This window comes from Gastrolobium bilobum, unplaced genomic scaffold (assembly GCF_033153095.1).
Source record: "Gastrolobium bilobum isolate Gb01-03AN ecotype WA unplaced genomic scaffold, APGP_CSIRO_Gbil_v1 utg3870, whole genome shotgun sequence".
NCBI classification, from domain to species: Eukaryota; Viridiplantae; Streptophyta; class Magnoliopsida; order Fabales; family Fabaceae; genus Gastrolobium; species Gastrolobium bilobum.
This window is the reverse complement of record NW_026895180.1, coordinates 854507-871233: the sequence shown is the minus strand read 5'-3', so window position 1 is coordinate 871233 and position 16727 is coordinate 854507. Positions and strand designations below refer to the sequence as shown.

At 34.3% G+C, this 16727-nt stretch overlaps 3 protein-coding genes across 3 annotated transcripts; 2 read left to right on the top strand and 1 right to left on the bottom strand.

The window, feature by feature from the left end:
* The first annotated feature begins 1811 nt into the window (after positions 1 to 1811).
* On the top strand, positions 1812 to 3632 carry LOC133298235 (equilibrative nucleotide transporter 1). The gene is made up of 2 exons (XM_061497493.1): positions 1812 to 2312; positions 2760 to 3632. Exons 1-2 carry the CDS (start codon positions 1814 to 1816, stop codon positions 3485 to 3487), a joined length of 1227 nt encoding a protein of 408 aa, XP_061353477.1. The 5' UTR covers positions 1812 to 1813; the 3' UTR covers positions 3488 to 3632.
* Positions 3633 to 4537: 905 nt separating this feature from the next.
* Positions 4538 to 8011, top strand: LOC133297773 (putative disease resistance RPP13-like protein 1). The gene is made up of 2 exons (XM_061496970.1): positions 4538 to 7669; positions 7742 to 8011. Exons 1-2 carry the CDS (start codon positions 4538 to 4540, stop codon positions 8009 to 8011), a joined length of 3402 nt encoding a protein of 1133 aa, XP_061352954.1.
* A 2951-nt stretch (positions 8012 to 10962) lies between these two features.
* Positions 10963 to 14179, bottom strand: LOC133297533 (alpha-farnesene synthase-like). Its single transcript, XM_061496704.1, has 6 exons — positions 13539 to 14179; positions 12770 to 13154; positions 12137 to 12355; positions 11872 to 12013; positions 11499 to 11747; positions 10963 to 11377 (listed from the first exon to the last, which is right to left on the bottom strand). The coding sequence occupies exons 1-6, from the start codon at positions 13858 to 13860 to the stop codon at positions 11087 to 11089; spliced, it is 1608 nt and encodes a 535-aa protein (XP_061352688.1). The 5' UTR covers positions 13861 to 14179; the 3' UTR covers positions 10963 to 11086.
* Positions 14180 to 16727: the final 2548 nt, after the last annotated feature.

The window sequence follows — 16727 nt, the reverse complement described above, 5'->3', positions numbered from 1 at the left end:
TGATAGTTGGATGTGAAATATTAAATATCATGAATACTCTCATAAAATTTGACTTTATTTTGACAAAATCTTAATGTTGGTTTGAAAAAAGTAAAAAAATTATGGAGAGAGATGTTCCTCTTGTAAAAAAAGTAGCAGCTAGAGAAAGCATGATGCAAAATCTGGATAAGGATGTTGAAATTGCATTCAACAATCCTAACAGTAATCGATTGTGTAGAAGAAATCATCAACATAGTGTGGCAATTCCCAGATGGGGGTCAATTGATCACACGTATACGGACATGTTTACAAAAATATTAGAGAATCAAGATTCGACATACCTATAGAGAGGATAATACATATGCCGATTAGATGACAAACTACATTTTAGATTTTAGGGAGGATTCTAATTGTGTCATTAGTACTCATCTTCCTCTTGGGATTCATTTATTGTATGTAGCTGATATGTCCTCGCTTGAAAGGGATAGACCTCTGGTAGTTCGTTAGTGTTTTTGTTTTTGTTTTTCTTTTGCTTGAGCTAGGCCCCTTTTATGTAAAAAAAAAAAAAAAATTAGTTGTCACGAAATGAAGGGTCCGGGACCCAACGCTGTGTGCATTCCCAAACCTTTTGCATCTAGTTGTCATCCAAAGAAACTCAAAGTTGTATATAAAAAAAAAAAACTCAAAGTTGAAATACAAATTTTGACTTGAATTCATGATAAAAGTAATGAAATAAAAGTTCTTCCTTTGACAATTGCACATACTATACATCTAGTTTTTCATGAAAGAAAAAACGTTTAATTCTTCTTAACAGTTTTGTCTATTAAATTAAGGGTTTATCATCTATCATTTAACATAATCACAAAATTTTTTCTATATACACAATATTTTGTGGGGCATGCACAAAAAAAAAAAAAAAAATTCGGCACGGAAAACGAATTTCTATAACATAACATAATCACTTTTACTACAACATAACTCTTATAAAACCCTTAAATTAAAGGTTTGATATTTATAGATGAAATTATCTTCCATAAATATATATAAATATATAGAATTCATATGAGCCTATCTGAAGAAAAGGAAGAGAAAAAGAAAAAATGGATTACGTATAAGAGGTAATTTTATCTCTTATAATATTAGAAACGTTAAATCCTTAAATTAAATGATTGGTTAATTATATTTATTAATTAATTAATAAAATGATTTGATGTTTATCATTTTAAATGACATAAATTATATCATTTTAGAAAAGAGATAGATACAGAAAAATGAAAATCATCAGAGAGAGAAAATGAATAGTTTTTTTTAATTTAAAATTTAAATAAAAAAATTCCGTGTCTGTCTCTTTCCTAAAATGACATAACTTTTTATTATTTAAAATTGACAAACACTTCTCCTGTAATAAAATATAAAAAAACAAATTAGTTAAAACAAATATGGCATAATGCGTTGCGGAGTCACACAAACAAAACAGATGTGACCCTTGGAACTGGAATACAAATAATTCAACTACAGTGCCTTTTACTTGAAGACTAGTTAGTAGAAACATAAAATCTGATATAATAAAAGAAAAAGACAAATATAAATATATTCCCTTTGAAAACACATATATAGTAAAACAATTAATTATTTTTAATCACACACTCACACACACACATGAAATAATTACTTAATTTAAATAAACAAAACAACTACCGGTGGTGTCCGGTTCGGTCCAATAAAACATCATCTTTCTCCTCGAATCTTAATCCTATCAACATCATCATTCACCGCAAATCCTCTTCCGGTTTATCAACGACCCGAACCCGAACCCGAATCCGAAGGGATGGTAATGGGTTTCACGGAATCATCACTGCTTCTCTCTTCGGGTACGAAGGAGGTACCGGAAGATAAGTGGCAATTGGCGTACATAATCTACTTCACCCTTGGCCTCGGTTACCTTCTTCCCTGGAATGCTTTCATCACAGCCGTTGATTACTTCTCTTACCTTTACCCTGATGCCAGCGTGGACCGCATCTTCGCCGTCGTTTACATGGTCGTCGGTCTCGTTGGCCTCTTCATCATCATCCTCTATAGCCACAAATCCGATGCCTATGTTCGGATCAACATTGGTTTGGCCTTGTTTGTCGTGTCCCTCCTCGTTGTTCCGCTCCTCGATGCCCTTTACATTAAGGGTCGGGTCGGGTTGTATGACGGGTTCTACGTCACCGCCGGGGCGGTTGGGCTTGCCGGTGTGGCTGATGCTTTGGTGCAGGGATCAATTGTTGGCTCCGCCGGTGAGTTGCCGGAGAGGTACATGCAAGCTGTCATCGCCGGCACTGCTGCTTCTGGTTTGTTACTATTTTTGGTTCATTTAATTTTTATTTATTTATTTATTTTTCATTTTGGGGTTTCGCAATTTTGCATAAAGATTGAGACTTTGCATGATGTTGTTGTGGGTAGCAGGTACAATAGTTTGATAGATGCATTGTTTGCTTTTTGTGGGATATGATATGGTATGAGAATCTTTGGGTTCTTTTTGTGTTAGAGGGTTGCCTAGGTGTGTGATGTTTAGTACTTTTACTAGGCAGAGTTCATTTTCATATGAAATTTTTATTTTTTTTTAATGGTTATAGTTTGTTGTCCCCATATCTGAAGCACATTAGTAAAATGATTTTTTAGGTTCATATGCAAAATAATTTGTAAGGAATCATTGATATTCACAAAAGCTGTTTTGACTAGTGAACTCTGGGAGGGTAAATGTTTTTATCTTTTCATTATGGATGTTTTGACTTCAGGGGTACTTGTTTCTGTCCTGAGGATATTCACAAAAGCTGTTTACTCACAAGATGCCTCTGGCCTGCGGAAGAGTGCAAATCTCTACTTTGCTGTGTCAATTGTAATTGTGTTCATATGCATGGTTTTGTACAATATAGTGCACAGGCTTCCTATTATGAAGTACTATAATGAACTTAAGGTTCAGGCTGTCACTGCGGATGAAGACAATGGTCCCATGACTGGATCTGTCTGGAGGTCAACTGTATGGGATATTGTGGGGAGAATCAAGTGGTATGGGTTTGGCATTGTGCTCATTTATGTCGTGACTCTGGCAATATTTCCCGGTTACATTACAGAGGATGTGCACTCTCAACTTCTTAAGGATTGGTATCCAATACTACTTATCACTGGCTATAATGTGTTTGATCTTGTTGGTAAGTCTCTGACCGCAGTGTATCTCCTAGAGAATGCGAAAATTGCTGTAGGTAGTTGCATAGCAAGATTGTTGTTTTTCCCTCTCTTCTTAGGGTGCTTGCACGGTCCCAAATTCTTCCGGACAGAGATTCCCGTGACAATACTGACTTGCCTGTTAGGGCTTACTAATGGTTACCTAACCAGTGTATTGATGATTTTGGCTCCTAAAATTGTAAAGTTTCAGCATGCAGAGACTGCAGCTATTGTGAGTGTATTATTCTTAGTTTTTGGTCTGGCTTCTGGGTCTATTATAGCTTGGTTTTGGGTCGTCTGACCAAGCAATTTGTATTTATTTAGGGACTCCAAAACTCAGATGTATTATGCTTCCACTCAAGCAAAACTGGGATGATTTCCTTAGTTTATTTCTTTCAACAAGTGAAAATTTGTAAGCTTATCTTTGTCAATTCTAATGAAGCTATTGCCGTAAGGAATATTTTGTTCTTCCTTAACCATAGGATATATAACTGTTACAAGCACGTTGTTGAAAAACTGTTATGATCTGGAGAGTCTACCTTTAGTATTTCATTTCTTTAGTACTATTTTTGCTAGTTTTGTGCGAATTTAATATAACTAGAGAATAGTTGTGACTTGGGAGATGTCAAACAACAACAAAAGGAGTAAATGCCCATGAACTGATCCCTAATGGTGGGGTTCCCCTCAATCAAACGTGGAGGTTCGGATAATCTGATCCCTCTCCCCTCCAAAGCGGAAATTGTAACATGTGAATGGATGCACTAATATATCCCAACCATTGTTTTCGGCCTAGAATATATAAATTTTAGGCCCACCAACCGAACATCAATTGTGAGATCTTTTGCTACTCTCAGCTGGCAAAGCTTACCTGCTACTTATCACACAATTAAATAACAATATTACTAAATTACAGGAATTCTCTATGAAAGACAATCTTGTTCGAGACAGGTTCAGGATTAATGATTTAAACTCCTTTCGAAAATAATATTGGAGAAGATGAAATATATGCTCTCACTCTCCTGCTCAGCTTTCATGCGCCAACTGAGTTACTATCGTTTAATAAAATATTACATTTTAGTTTGACGATCAGTATTTCAGGACACTACGCCTTTTATCGTTGAAAATTCAAACATTAACTCCTAAACAAATCACGTGGGTCCAGACCACCTTTACCTGTTTCCTTCATTGCAACTGACTAAGAAATATCCCAAGTCAACGACTCTAAAGTCTAAACACTTGAAGCCTTTATGCTTTTCCTTTATGTCTCAACAAAGCTAGAACACCAGACATCAATCATTACATTTCCTTCACTTGTTCACGTTGTTATATACATGATCACATTCACAGCATCATGGTTGTTGATATGCTAGGTTCATTCGTCTCTGCCTTCCTGCAAGTTCTGTTGGATAGGATAGCTGGTCATGAGCTTATAGACTTCTTCCGGGGCAACCATCTTGATGAGGCACTTCTTGTGAAGTTGAAGATGCTTTTGCTATCCGTCACTACAGTGATTAGTGACGCTGAGGAGAAACAGTTTATTGATCCCTTGGTGAAAGAGTGGGTTGATAGGCTTAAAAATGCTGCCTACGATGCTGATGATGTCTTGGATGAGATTGCCACTAAAGCCATGCAAGACAAGATGGATTCTGGTTTTCACACCACCTTAGATCAGGTAAGAGATTATGCTTCTTCTCTCAATCCCTTTGCTGAACGAGTTAAATCAAAAGTTGATAGGATTGTTGAGAGGTTGAAATCTATAATAGAGCATAAAGATCTTCTTGGTCTTAAGGAAAATGGTGTTGATAAATCACTCCATTTAGCTTCAGCCACAACTTCTTTGGTGGATGAACATCGAGTGTATGGCAGAAGTGGTGATAGGGAGAAGATAATTGATTTTCTGTTATCAGGCAACTCAAATGAAGAAGGGGTTCCTGTGGTTGCAATTGTTGGGATGGGAGGGGTAGGTAAGACTACTCTTGCTCAGCTTTTGTACAATGATGTGAGGGTGAGGAACCATTTTCAATCAAGATCATGGACCTCCGTTTCAGAGACATTGAACGTGTATGAAATAACCAAAAAAGTTTTTGAGTCATTTACTTTGTGGTATTCTAATATCTCAGACTTGAATGTACTCCAAATCAAGCTCAAGGATAGATTTACAAGACAGAGGTTTCTACTTGTTTTGGATGGATTTCAGAATGAGAACTTTCTTGACTGGGACATCCTCCAAAGGCCCTTTCTATCAGGAACCAGCGGAAGTAGAATTGTTGTCACCACACGTAGTCAAAGTGTTGCAACGGCAATTCGTGTTGATTTAACTCATTCCCTCTCGCTTCTGTCTCATGAAGATACATGGAAGTTATTCTCAAGTCATGCATTCAAATCAGGAAACCCGGATGAACATCCTGTCTTGACACAAATTGGCAAGAAAATAGTAAAGAAGTGCAATGGTCTCCCTCTAGCTGCAAAAACACTAGGGAGTCTCCTACGTTCTAAAGAGGATGCTGAGGAATGGGAAAGTATATCTAATAGTAGGATATGGGATTTACCAAGTGATAAGAGTAGCATTCTTCCTGCTTTAAGATTGAGCTACACTCATCTACCTTCTCATTTAAAGCGATGCTTTACTTATTGTTCCATATTTCCTAAAGGCTATGGAATAAAAAAGTGGAACTTGATCCATTTATGGATGGCTGAAGGTATCTTGCCACAACCAAAGACTGGGAAGCGAATGGAAGATGTAGGAGATGAATGCTTTCAAGAGTTGCTATCTAGGTCATTCTTTCATCAGTCATCTCACCACATATCGTGTTTTATGATGCATGACCTTATCAATGATCTAGCACAGTGTGTTGCAGGTGAATTCTGTTACAAGCTAGATGATGATAATCCAAGCAAAATCACTGTGAGTGTTCGTCATTTATCATATTTACAAGGCATATATGATCATGACCCTGAAAAATTTGAGGCCCTCGCTGAACTTAGGACCTTCCTACCATTTAGATTCTCAGACTTTGGTTACTCCTCTTCAATTACTAGTATGGTTTCAATTCTATTACCAAAACTGAAACGCCTGCGTGTGCTCTCTTTGTCTCATTATCCAATTACCAAGTTGCATGATTCTGTTGGAAACTTAATGCATCTGCGGTACTTGGATCTTTCTTACACTGCAATTGAGCATCTACCTGATTCTGTAAGCACTTTGTATAACTTGGAGACACTCTTGTTGTTAGGTTGTCGTCGACTCACCATGTTACCAGCAAACATGTCCAACCTTGTCAACTTGCGCCATCTTGATATTAGTGGAAGCAGGGTGACTGAGATGCCAGCAAAATTTGGTAGACTAAAATCTCTCCAAGTTTTGACTAGTTTTGTTGTTAGCAGTGACGGGGGATCAAAAGTTAGTGAGTTGGGGGAGCTTTCTGAACTTCATGGAACACTTTTGATTGTGAACCTGCAGAATGTAGTTGATGAAAGAGAAGCCTTGAATGCAAGGTTGAGGAGAAAGAAACATCTTCAAGAGCTAGAATTCAAGTGGACGACTACAACTCATGATGTACAGAGTGAAACTAATGTACTCGAAATGCTAGAGCCACATCAAAATGTGAAAAGGCTCAAAATTCAGAATTTTGGTGGTAATAAGTTGCCAAATTGGTTGGGGAGTTCTTCATTCTCTAGTATGGTGTTTCTATATCTTTCAGAGTGCGGAAGTTGCTTGTCATTGCCATCCCTTGGACAATTGCCCTCCCTCAGAGAACTCTATATAGCAAAGATGACAAGCCTACAGAAGGTGGGTCCTGAATTCTATGGGAATGCAGTTGAGCCATTCAGATCATTGAAGATCATGAAGTTTGAGGACATGCCCAACTGGAAAAAGTGGTCAACCATTGAACTTGAACAAAGTGGGGGGTTCCCTTCACTCCAAGAGCTTTACATACAGAGATGTCCTAAACTGACCAGAAAGTTACCTCATCAACTTCCTTCATTGGATAAATTAGTGATCACTGCATGTCAAGCTCTCACAGATTCAATGCCATGGGTTCCAAGATTGAGAGAATTAGAGCTAACTGGTTGCGATGCATTGGTATCATTATCTGAGCAAATGATGCAGGGAAACACATGTCTTCAAATCATGGCCATAAACAATTGCTCATCTCTAGTCACCATCCCTAGGGATGGCCTACCAAGTACACTAAGATCACTTGAAATCTATGAGTGCAGGAATTTACAACTAGTCCATCCTAAGAGTTTGATGCAGGAGTCTCACTACTATCATTCCCTTGAGAGATTACACTTAAAAAGTTGCTGTGATTCTCTCATCTCCTTTCCATTATCACTCTTCACCAAGCTTGAAGAACTTCATGTACAAGACTGTAGCAATCTCCAGTTGATTTCATCTGCTCCAAACAGTCTCCCATATCTTCGAAAGTTGAAACTGAAGGAATGCTCCAAACTGGCTTGGTTCCCTGAAGGAGGGTTGCCTGCTCCCAAACTTGAATCACTTTGTATCAGCAAATGTGGTGATCTCTCGCAAGAGACTGCATGGGGTCTTGAGGCAATGACATCACTGACTTCTCTTCATATCAGTGGACTTCCCAGTCTCACTTCACTAGAGCACACTGGAATTCAGTACATTGCCTCTCTCAAAATTCTGAAGATTAAAGCTTGTGATAACCTTGCATCCCTACCTTTACACAGATTAGTTACCTCCCTTTCTCATCTTACCATCAGAGCATGCCCATTGTTAACGTTGCTGTGTGGAAGGTACACAGGGGAATACTGGGATATGGTTTCTCGTATACCCTCTAGAGTTATTGAAGATTAGATGTCAAGTGCATATTCAAAATAAGTTCATATTGTATGAACTTCAAAAAAGTTCACTGATTTCTTTATGCATATTATGTTTATAAAAATTTTCGTTCATTCGTTTCTTTTTACTTTTTTAATTCTCGTCATTTTACTACTTTAACAGTGTTCAGGTGGAATTCAGTAACAAGTAGTTGAATTTACCTCAATTGTCTATAATTAAGACGAGTTGAGCCGAATAATAATAGGCTTATGTAACATCCCGAGCGCTGACGAAGGGGGTTACATGCATGAATGAATCAAATCGACACTCGAAAGAGAGGAATTTCAAAGACTCTGCAGGTATGACACTGCACAGTTTGGCATAACTTATAAGAATTAATTGGTACTACCTATACTAACAAGATGCATCTTCTTTTCGGTAGCCCGGAACGGAAGAACTCCATAGTTAAGCGTGCTTGACTTGGAGCAATTCTGGGATGGGTGACCTTCTCGGAAGTTTTTCCAGGAAGTGTGCGAGTGAGGAAAAAGCACACTGAAAAGTCTCGTGTTAGTATGTGGGGATAGTCATTGATTCTTGAAGCGGCCGAGCATTAAAAGTGGTATCAGAGCAGGACCTCTCTTCCAATACGGTGTGGTTCAAGGACGAACCAGGCGGAAGCTGGTGGGCATGTAACATCCCGAGCGGACGAGGGCGGGGAGTAATCGCCGGTGCAAAGAGGCATGGACAAGGAGCGGCTCCTGACAGGCTTTCAGTGGGGGGTTACATGCATGAATGAATCAAATCGACACCCGAAAGAGAGGGATTCCAAAGACTGTGCAGGTATGAGACTGCACAGTTTGACATAGCTTATAAGAATTAATTGGTACTACCTATACTAACAAGATGCATCTTCTTTTCGGTAGCCCGGAACGGAAGAACTCCATAGTTAAGCGTGCTTGACTTGGAGCAATTCTGGGATGGGTGACCTCCTGGGAAGTTTTTCCAGGAAGTGTGCGAGTGAGAAAAAAGCACACTGAAAAGTCTCGTGTTAGTATGTGGGGATAGCTTGAAGCTATAGGGAAAATTATCTTAGATAACGATCAATCAAATACTATATTGTTGAAACAATTTACTTACTAGAAATATCTGTTAGTTTTTGTTTTTTTTTATAAACTGTAATTAATCAATATGAAGGGATTTATGAGTCACTAAGTGATTAATTTGTGATTCCTATTTTCTTCTTCTTTTTATTTTTAAATTAATCTAAACAAATAATTATTTTGATATAATCACGTGCTCAATAAAAGAAGAAAAAAATAAAGTATCGTGTAAAGAATCAATTCAATTCAAAAATTTAAGTTGTTGGGTGAGACTATTCCCTCATACGAGAGTCCATTGAACTTGAAAATTTCATAAGACTTAATTAATTATTAATAAACTAAATGTGGCCGATTAAAACATTAAATGTGGTTAAAATATTGTAACGCCACTATTAGCCACATTCGTAAAAAGTGTGGCTGTCTTATTTAGCTACGTTTTTTTATGCAATTTAGCCACATTTTTAAATGTGGCTAAAAAATGATTTTTTTGTAATGTAATATTTATCCAGATCAGCTAGTAATTACATTTTGTTGATAAAAAAAAATTTCTCCTCTGCCAAACACCCCTCTAAGAATTTGCTGTGATTCTCTCATCTCCTTTCCATTATCCCTCTTGACCAAGGTTGAAGAAATTCATCAACAAAACTGTCGCAATCTCCATTAGAGCAAATTGTGATAACCTTGCAGCCTTACCTTTACACAAATTAGTTACCTCCCTTTCTCATCTTACCATCAGAGCATGCCCATTGTTAACGTTGCTGTGTGAAAGGGACACGGGAATACTGGGATATGGTTTCTCGCATACCCTCCAGAGTCATTGAGGATTAGATATCAAGTGCATATTCAAAATAAGTTCATATTGTATGATCGAACTTCAAAGTTCACTGATTTCTTTTTGCATATTATGTTTATAAAAATTTTCGTTCATTCATTTCATTTTTTGGATTAATTGTGCGTCGTTTTAAAGAATACAAATTTTAATGTTTAATATTATGTTATAGGGTTCACTTTTTTTGCAGTTACTGCAGATAAGTTATCTACCGTAAACCCAATACGACATCGTTTTCGGCGAAAATCATGGTATTTTTATAATTTTAATTTATTTCAGAGTTATAATAGTCTTTATATTTATAATTGTTTAAGATTTCAATACCAAAACGACGTCGTTTTGAAAATAAATACAGATAATTTATCTGCAATAACTGCAGAAACATTTTTTCCCTATTTCATATTATGTCTTACCAATAAGACATAATAATAATTATAATATGAAAATTTACTATTTTTCTCTCTCCACATGAGCTGAAGTGAATAAGGAGAGAGAAAATAATCACAACGTTTCATATTATAATTCTTTAAAAACACAAATCTTTTTCCCTTATTTTTTTTTTGGTATGCTTATTTTTTCTTTTTTTTAATTCTCGTCATTTTACTACTTTAAGAGTGTTCAGGTGGAATTCATTAACAAGTGGTTGAATTTACCTCAATTGCCTATAATTAAGACGTGTTGAGCCGAATAATAATATTTTCCTATATGATAAGCAAATTTTGACAGTTTGTTTCTCGCCGTTAATTACTATTTTAATGCATGCCCTATTTTCCTACTGATCATGTAAGGAGGCTTTCACGGATTACATTCTAATTCATCATCATTTATTGTATTCAATTTGTACTATAAGCAAGCTAATATGAAAATATTTGTTTATAATGATGTGATATTTTCTTGTTGACGGAATATAGAAAATTCTTACAATAAATTTAATTTCTAATTATTTGAATTTGAATTATTTTATTCTAAGTGTTCAGATCGCAACTAAACATACACGAAAGGAAAATTGTATTTTGTCTGAGGTTATATTAATAAATAAAACAGATTTATAGATTTAAATGTTGCTTAGAATTATTTTTTGCCTAATACTTCCATTATTTTTAATAATTAAACAAAATACAACTTTTTGAAACTGTAGTTACATTATCTTTTAATAAATCACACATGCATGCCCTTGAACTTTTAAAAGGGCTCAACAATAAGTGATAGGATAAGCTTTTTGATATCTCGATCCTGCATACCAAACCCATCACCATTTTGATAGAGTGTATGGGCCACACGAGCCGCATTTCTGGCCTGAGTAAGAAATGGTTCCACCGAAGAAGCAACATTAGTGGAGCAGTGCCTATTTATCTTTTTCCATGCATTGTTTATGATGCCTTGGATATGCTTTCTTGCTATCTCCTCTGAAACATCCATTTCATACATGTAGCATGTGATTGATGAAGCAGCATCACCCCTTTCTCTTTCAGCCTGTTGCATTTGTGATTGATTAATTCTATATTAACATTTTATAATTTAAGCAAAAAGAATGGAAATAATTAACAGAAAATATATATATATATATATATGAGTATGCGAGGCACAAAGTTACCACTGTGGTCCCTAAATCATTGCAAAGTCGAATTACAAGAGATATATTGTAGACCAAATCTTCATATGTGTGTAGAAAGTCATCTATCTCATCCGTTACTTCATGGATTGTGGCAAAATATGAATGGAGTAGAATTACTGGTCCCGAAGATGAAATCCAAGCATTGTTTAGATATTCTTGCAAAGATGGAATATATCCCTTTTTATACCACTCTGCTTCCATATATAATGCTTTGCAAAAATCTATCCACTGTAACATTAAGGGGGGAAATTGTTACAATCAAATCAACAATTGGTTAATTCGTTTCTATATATGTCTTTTACATTGATTTGAGTTTGAAAAAAAAAATGGTTATAATAAGTAGTAATGGTACCGCTTTCTTTAGGTAATGTAACACCATGTTAAAATTGTTTTCTCCAGCAATTTCATGAGCAGTTTCATTTGTCACATCTTTAAGTGCATGGAAGAGAATCCTCATGTACTCCGGAAGTTCTTCAAGTTCTTTGACATCCCATCTGCATGTGTATGAACATATGTAATGAAATTACTCTTATAAATAACCAGAAACATATAAGAGAGCTTAGCTTGTTGGAAGCTTTGCATTCAATCTACATCTTGCAATTTGGAAATAAACAAACCTATCAAATGCCATTGTGAACGGCTTCAATTCTTTAAATGAGGCATGAATATCATAAACATCATCAATCACTAGGACGAAAATAATCACTTTTGTGAGCCATTTCCTCATGGATTTGTACTTAGGCTCGAAAGCAACTCCGGCTGCACACATGAAGCTTTCGACCAATCTATTTCTTGCAAAGCTCAACTCTTTTTGTATGCCAAGATTCTCCCACCACCTAGATAACAAATTAAAAAGATAAATTAGTAGTCTTATAATTTATTTGTAAAATAAAGAATCATTTCAATTTAAAAGTTTGTGCAGTTAATCAGGTGAACACAAATTATTAATGATTTTATGTTTTATATTATATTTCTCTAACACGTCCCCTCGTATTAGAGTTTATTGGATTTGAAGGACGAACATTTCATATGTCCACTTATCTATAAAAAAAAACTCCATAATATATAATTATTTATTAATGAAATTGGATAGTAGAAATCAAACTCGTGGCCACTTGATCACTAGTTCTAATATTATTTAAAATATCATTTTAACCCAAAAACTTGAACAGTTATTTGAAAGCACATTAATGATTTTATATTTTATATTTTATTTCTCTAACATTATTTATTTTTATTTTTCAAAATACCTGGATAATTCCTTGACCTCGTTTTGAAGATTGGACTGAATGACGTTGAAGTTTAATTTAGCCAATTCAAATAAAACAGGGTTCATGTGTTTCTCCTTTTCGTATTGCATAACATGCCATTTGACTTCAAACCACGGTACTCTCCAATGGGACGGAAGCTCCAAAGCATGGACCACTCTGTCAAGAAGCATGTTATTGCTGGAAGTGAGAGTGAAAGCATTCTTCAGAGAATTGATTGCAAAAGTTTTGGCCTCATCCAATATATTTTCTCCTTCTAAGCTCAAGTGTGAGGCCTCAAGAAGCTCCATAACGTCTTTAACATCACCAGCAAAGGAGCTTTTCCTCAATATTATACCCTTTTCATCTAAGAAGTTACCTAGTATGCCTGAGTTTAATTTCAGAAATAACCAAAAGTTAGTTTGCAGGATCTCTATATTGTAATGATCAAGTTTTAAACGGAATATTATATTTACAAACTTTTTGTTTACAAATTCTTACAAATTACGTTATGTCTGACTGGTCATACTTCAATCAAGAATTTATAACCCATCATACTTAGTGTAATTTGTAAACGGATCATTTCTCTAAGTTTAATATGTGAAATATGCGACAAGTTATATTTACAAACTTTTTTCTTTACAAACTCTTACAAACTACACTATCTTCTCCCGGGAAAAGATAGTGTAATTCATAAAAATTTGTAAAGAAAGTTTGTAAATGGATCATTCCCCCGTGAAATATATAGTGAGACAGAGAGAGAGTTAGTTACCAGGCAAAACATTATGTCCATGCTGCCTTAGAAGACGGAAGCATAGTGCTGTTACTTGCAAATTCTGTCCTATAATAGTAGGATTGTTGCTGTTTTTGAAATAGACAAGTACAGTTTCGAGGAACTCATTGATTTCCTTCTGGAAGTGGATGGCAAGGCCTAGCTTTTGGATCCAATCAACAAACTCTAATTTTTGCAAAACGTCCACCTCTTGAACAAAAAGACCCTTTACTTCAATCACCAGCTTGTTTAACTGCGTGCTAAATTCTTCTTTCTGCGCAGAAATTGTGCAACCAAGTATAAATATATAAAAGAAAACCATATATGCTGACTCTGTTATTAATTAGTATTGTCTTACGAGGTCTTAACACATTTTTTCTTTAATTGGTATGATACTAAGATTAACTTTCCTTGCAAGTGCTTGTATTGAACTTGTCTCTTAGGTACACATTACTAAATCCTACTCTCTTTTCGTTGTTACTGAGCATAAACTTTCTCTTTGTGTACAGTAATCTAATAGTAATACCCTGTCTCTTCCGGATACAGATCCCATATTTACGACTATACAATCTACATTCATAGAATCATAATCATCTCGGATCGAACAGTTATTCATTGCTACAAGCTTAGTGTTTTATCACTTGAGTGCATCCTCATGAGTTATTTTGAAAAGTATCTAATTAACTTGCCGGATGTTAGGTAATTTTTTGTTAAAAAAAAAGAGAGGCTTTTGTGATTGTTTTTTTTATAAGTTACTTTTCAAGCTTAAAAAAAAACACTAAAACTATTTATTTAAAGTTCCTATGTATATTTTTTTTTTCAAAAAAACTTATTCTTATTTAAATTTTAAAAAGCATTTTCGAAAAACACAAACAAATTTTGTTGGCAAAATAATCCATGAATCTGTTACCCATCCAATAATTCATCTATATATAAATCTAATAAAGTTCATCTGATTATTATAATTACATATAACAATTTTAAAAGATTAGATCAATTCGGTCAAGTTATTTTCTTTAAGGGGTAATCTTATCTATCCATGTTTGGTATGAGATTTTTAAAATTTTTCCGAGAATCTAATTTTCTCGAAATTTTATTTTGTGTGTAATTTTTTTTGAAAATATCATCCAAGAATATCACCTTGTGGGTGGTATTTTAGGATTTCTATGATAAGGAAAATTTTAATACAATCAAACATAGTATCAAGAAAATTAAATCAATATTTTCAAAAATATTTTAACCTACCAAATAACTTTTTGATAATATTCTCAGAAAATTCATTTTCCAATCATATTCCTCAAAAACGTAATAACCAAAACTGCACCCCGAATGCATGCAAAGGAGAAATAATAGCATGCATACACAACATTTTTGGCTAAAAACAATCCAAAAAAGCCAAGTGCATATCTTCAATCACACTGTACATATTTTATTTAATTTTGAGAACTTTAATCCTAAGATCGAGTATACCAAAAGATTTGATCCATTATGTAAAACTTTTATACTATTTTTCAAATAACTGAAAAAATTTAGACTTCCTTGATAGTATTTATGATATTGTTTTTTAAAAAAAAATCATGCTTCAATGTACAGAATTCAATATTGGTATAAATAAACTTTATACTGATAATAGATCAAAATTAAATCCTAATTCTAAATATTTAATTATCATAACTTAACCTTTTAAGTTTTATTTTATATAAAAAAATTAAAAAATTAATATTGATGATTTGGATAATTATCCACTAAAATAAATTAATAGATGATCGATCGCTTACCAAAAAAAAAAAAATTAATAGATGATCGATATCCCTCTATTAAATAGATCACGGGGAGTGAATTTTCTAAGACATTTGGAACGGATGATAAATGACAAATTTTAGTTACTTTGCCAAAACAAATAATAAATGGAAATTTTTATCACAGATATATATGTCAAACTAAAGATTAACCTTATCTTGGTCATTAGGTTAACTAGTGGTCAGATTGCGGTCAAGTAGTCAAACTGAAAATTTTGAACAAAGAAAAAAATCATATAAAAAAAATACTTAAGAAAAAAATTATCATATAATGTAACAAAATTAATAATGATAACACCCAACATCATGTTAGAAAAGTTAAGACACTCCCACGTGATGTTTCTTAAAATCATTTACCCCAATTATTTTTTTTATCACTTATTTGGCATGTAATTTTTCCTTTTCAAGTTTATGTTTATCACTTACTTTGGAGTGCTTTAGTTATAGTTTTTCCCCTCATTCATGTTAGAGAAAATTTGTAATGTTGAAGAGAATTTGGTGCGGTAGAATTCTTCTTCCCAAAAAAGCTAACATTAAAATGACTGAAGCATAATATACCTGATTAGAATTGGGTTCAAGGAAAAGTCATGGTAATCTCTGCAAACTATAATATGAATGAAGAAAAAGACTACACAGAAAACATCAAATTGATTTTTTTTAAGTGCACAAAATGATTAAGGTAGCTAAATTTTTAACAGTGTTAATATGAATTTGGATGAAACAATTTACAAAGGAGGTTATTAGAATTCAAACTCCTCCTTCTCACCACCAAAGAATTCAGATTGAATTTCACCATCACCTATCAAGAATCTTATGGAACCTTGTAGAAAGTTATGGATGCTTGAAGAAAACTCACGGAAGCTTGTAGAAACTTGGAGAAGCTTGAATACTCTAGAAGAATCCAAATCTTTCTTGAATTCTATCGATTGTCAACCCATGATGAGTTGGAAATCTTATCCTATCATTATGAGTTGTATTTAGTGTGTGGTCGTTATAGGTTGTCAAATTCAATTTGAAGACTAGAAAGTTGCAAGAATGGTCAAGGATGGTGACTAGTGATTTTAATAGGTTATAAAGTTCAAGTTAAATTCTTCCATATACACACACACACACACGTAGTATGTTAGGTATTAGACTATTAGATGAGTGAATAGTGTGAGAAAATAAAGTGTTGAAACACTTGTGAGTTGAAACACTTAATTGTGAGAAAAATAGAGAGAAGAAAAGAGAGTTTGAGAAAGAATTATCTTGAGAGAGAAAAATTAGTCGTAATGTTGTAACACTTGTGTTTTGTTTTGTAAAAGTTTGATACTATAGTACTTAATCTACTTTTCCTATTTCATTTCCAACAATATAACTCTTATAAAATCCTTAAAAAAATATAAAAAAT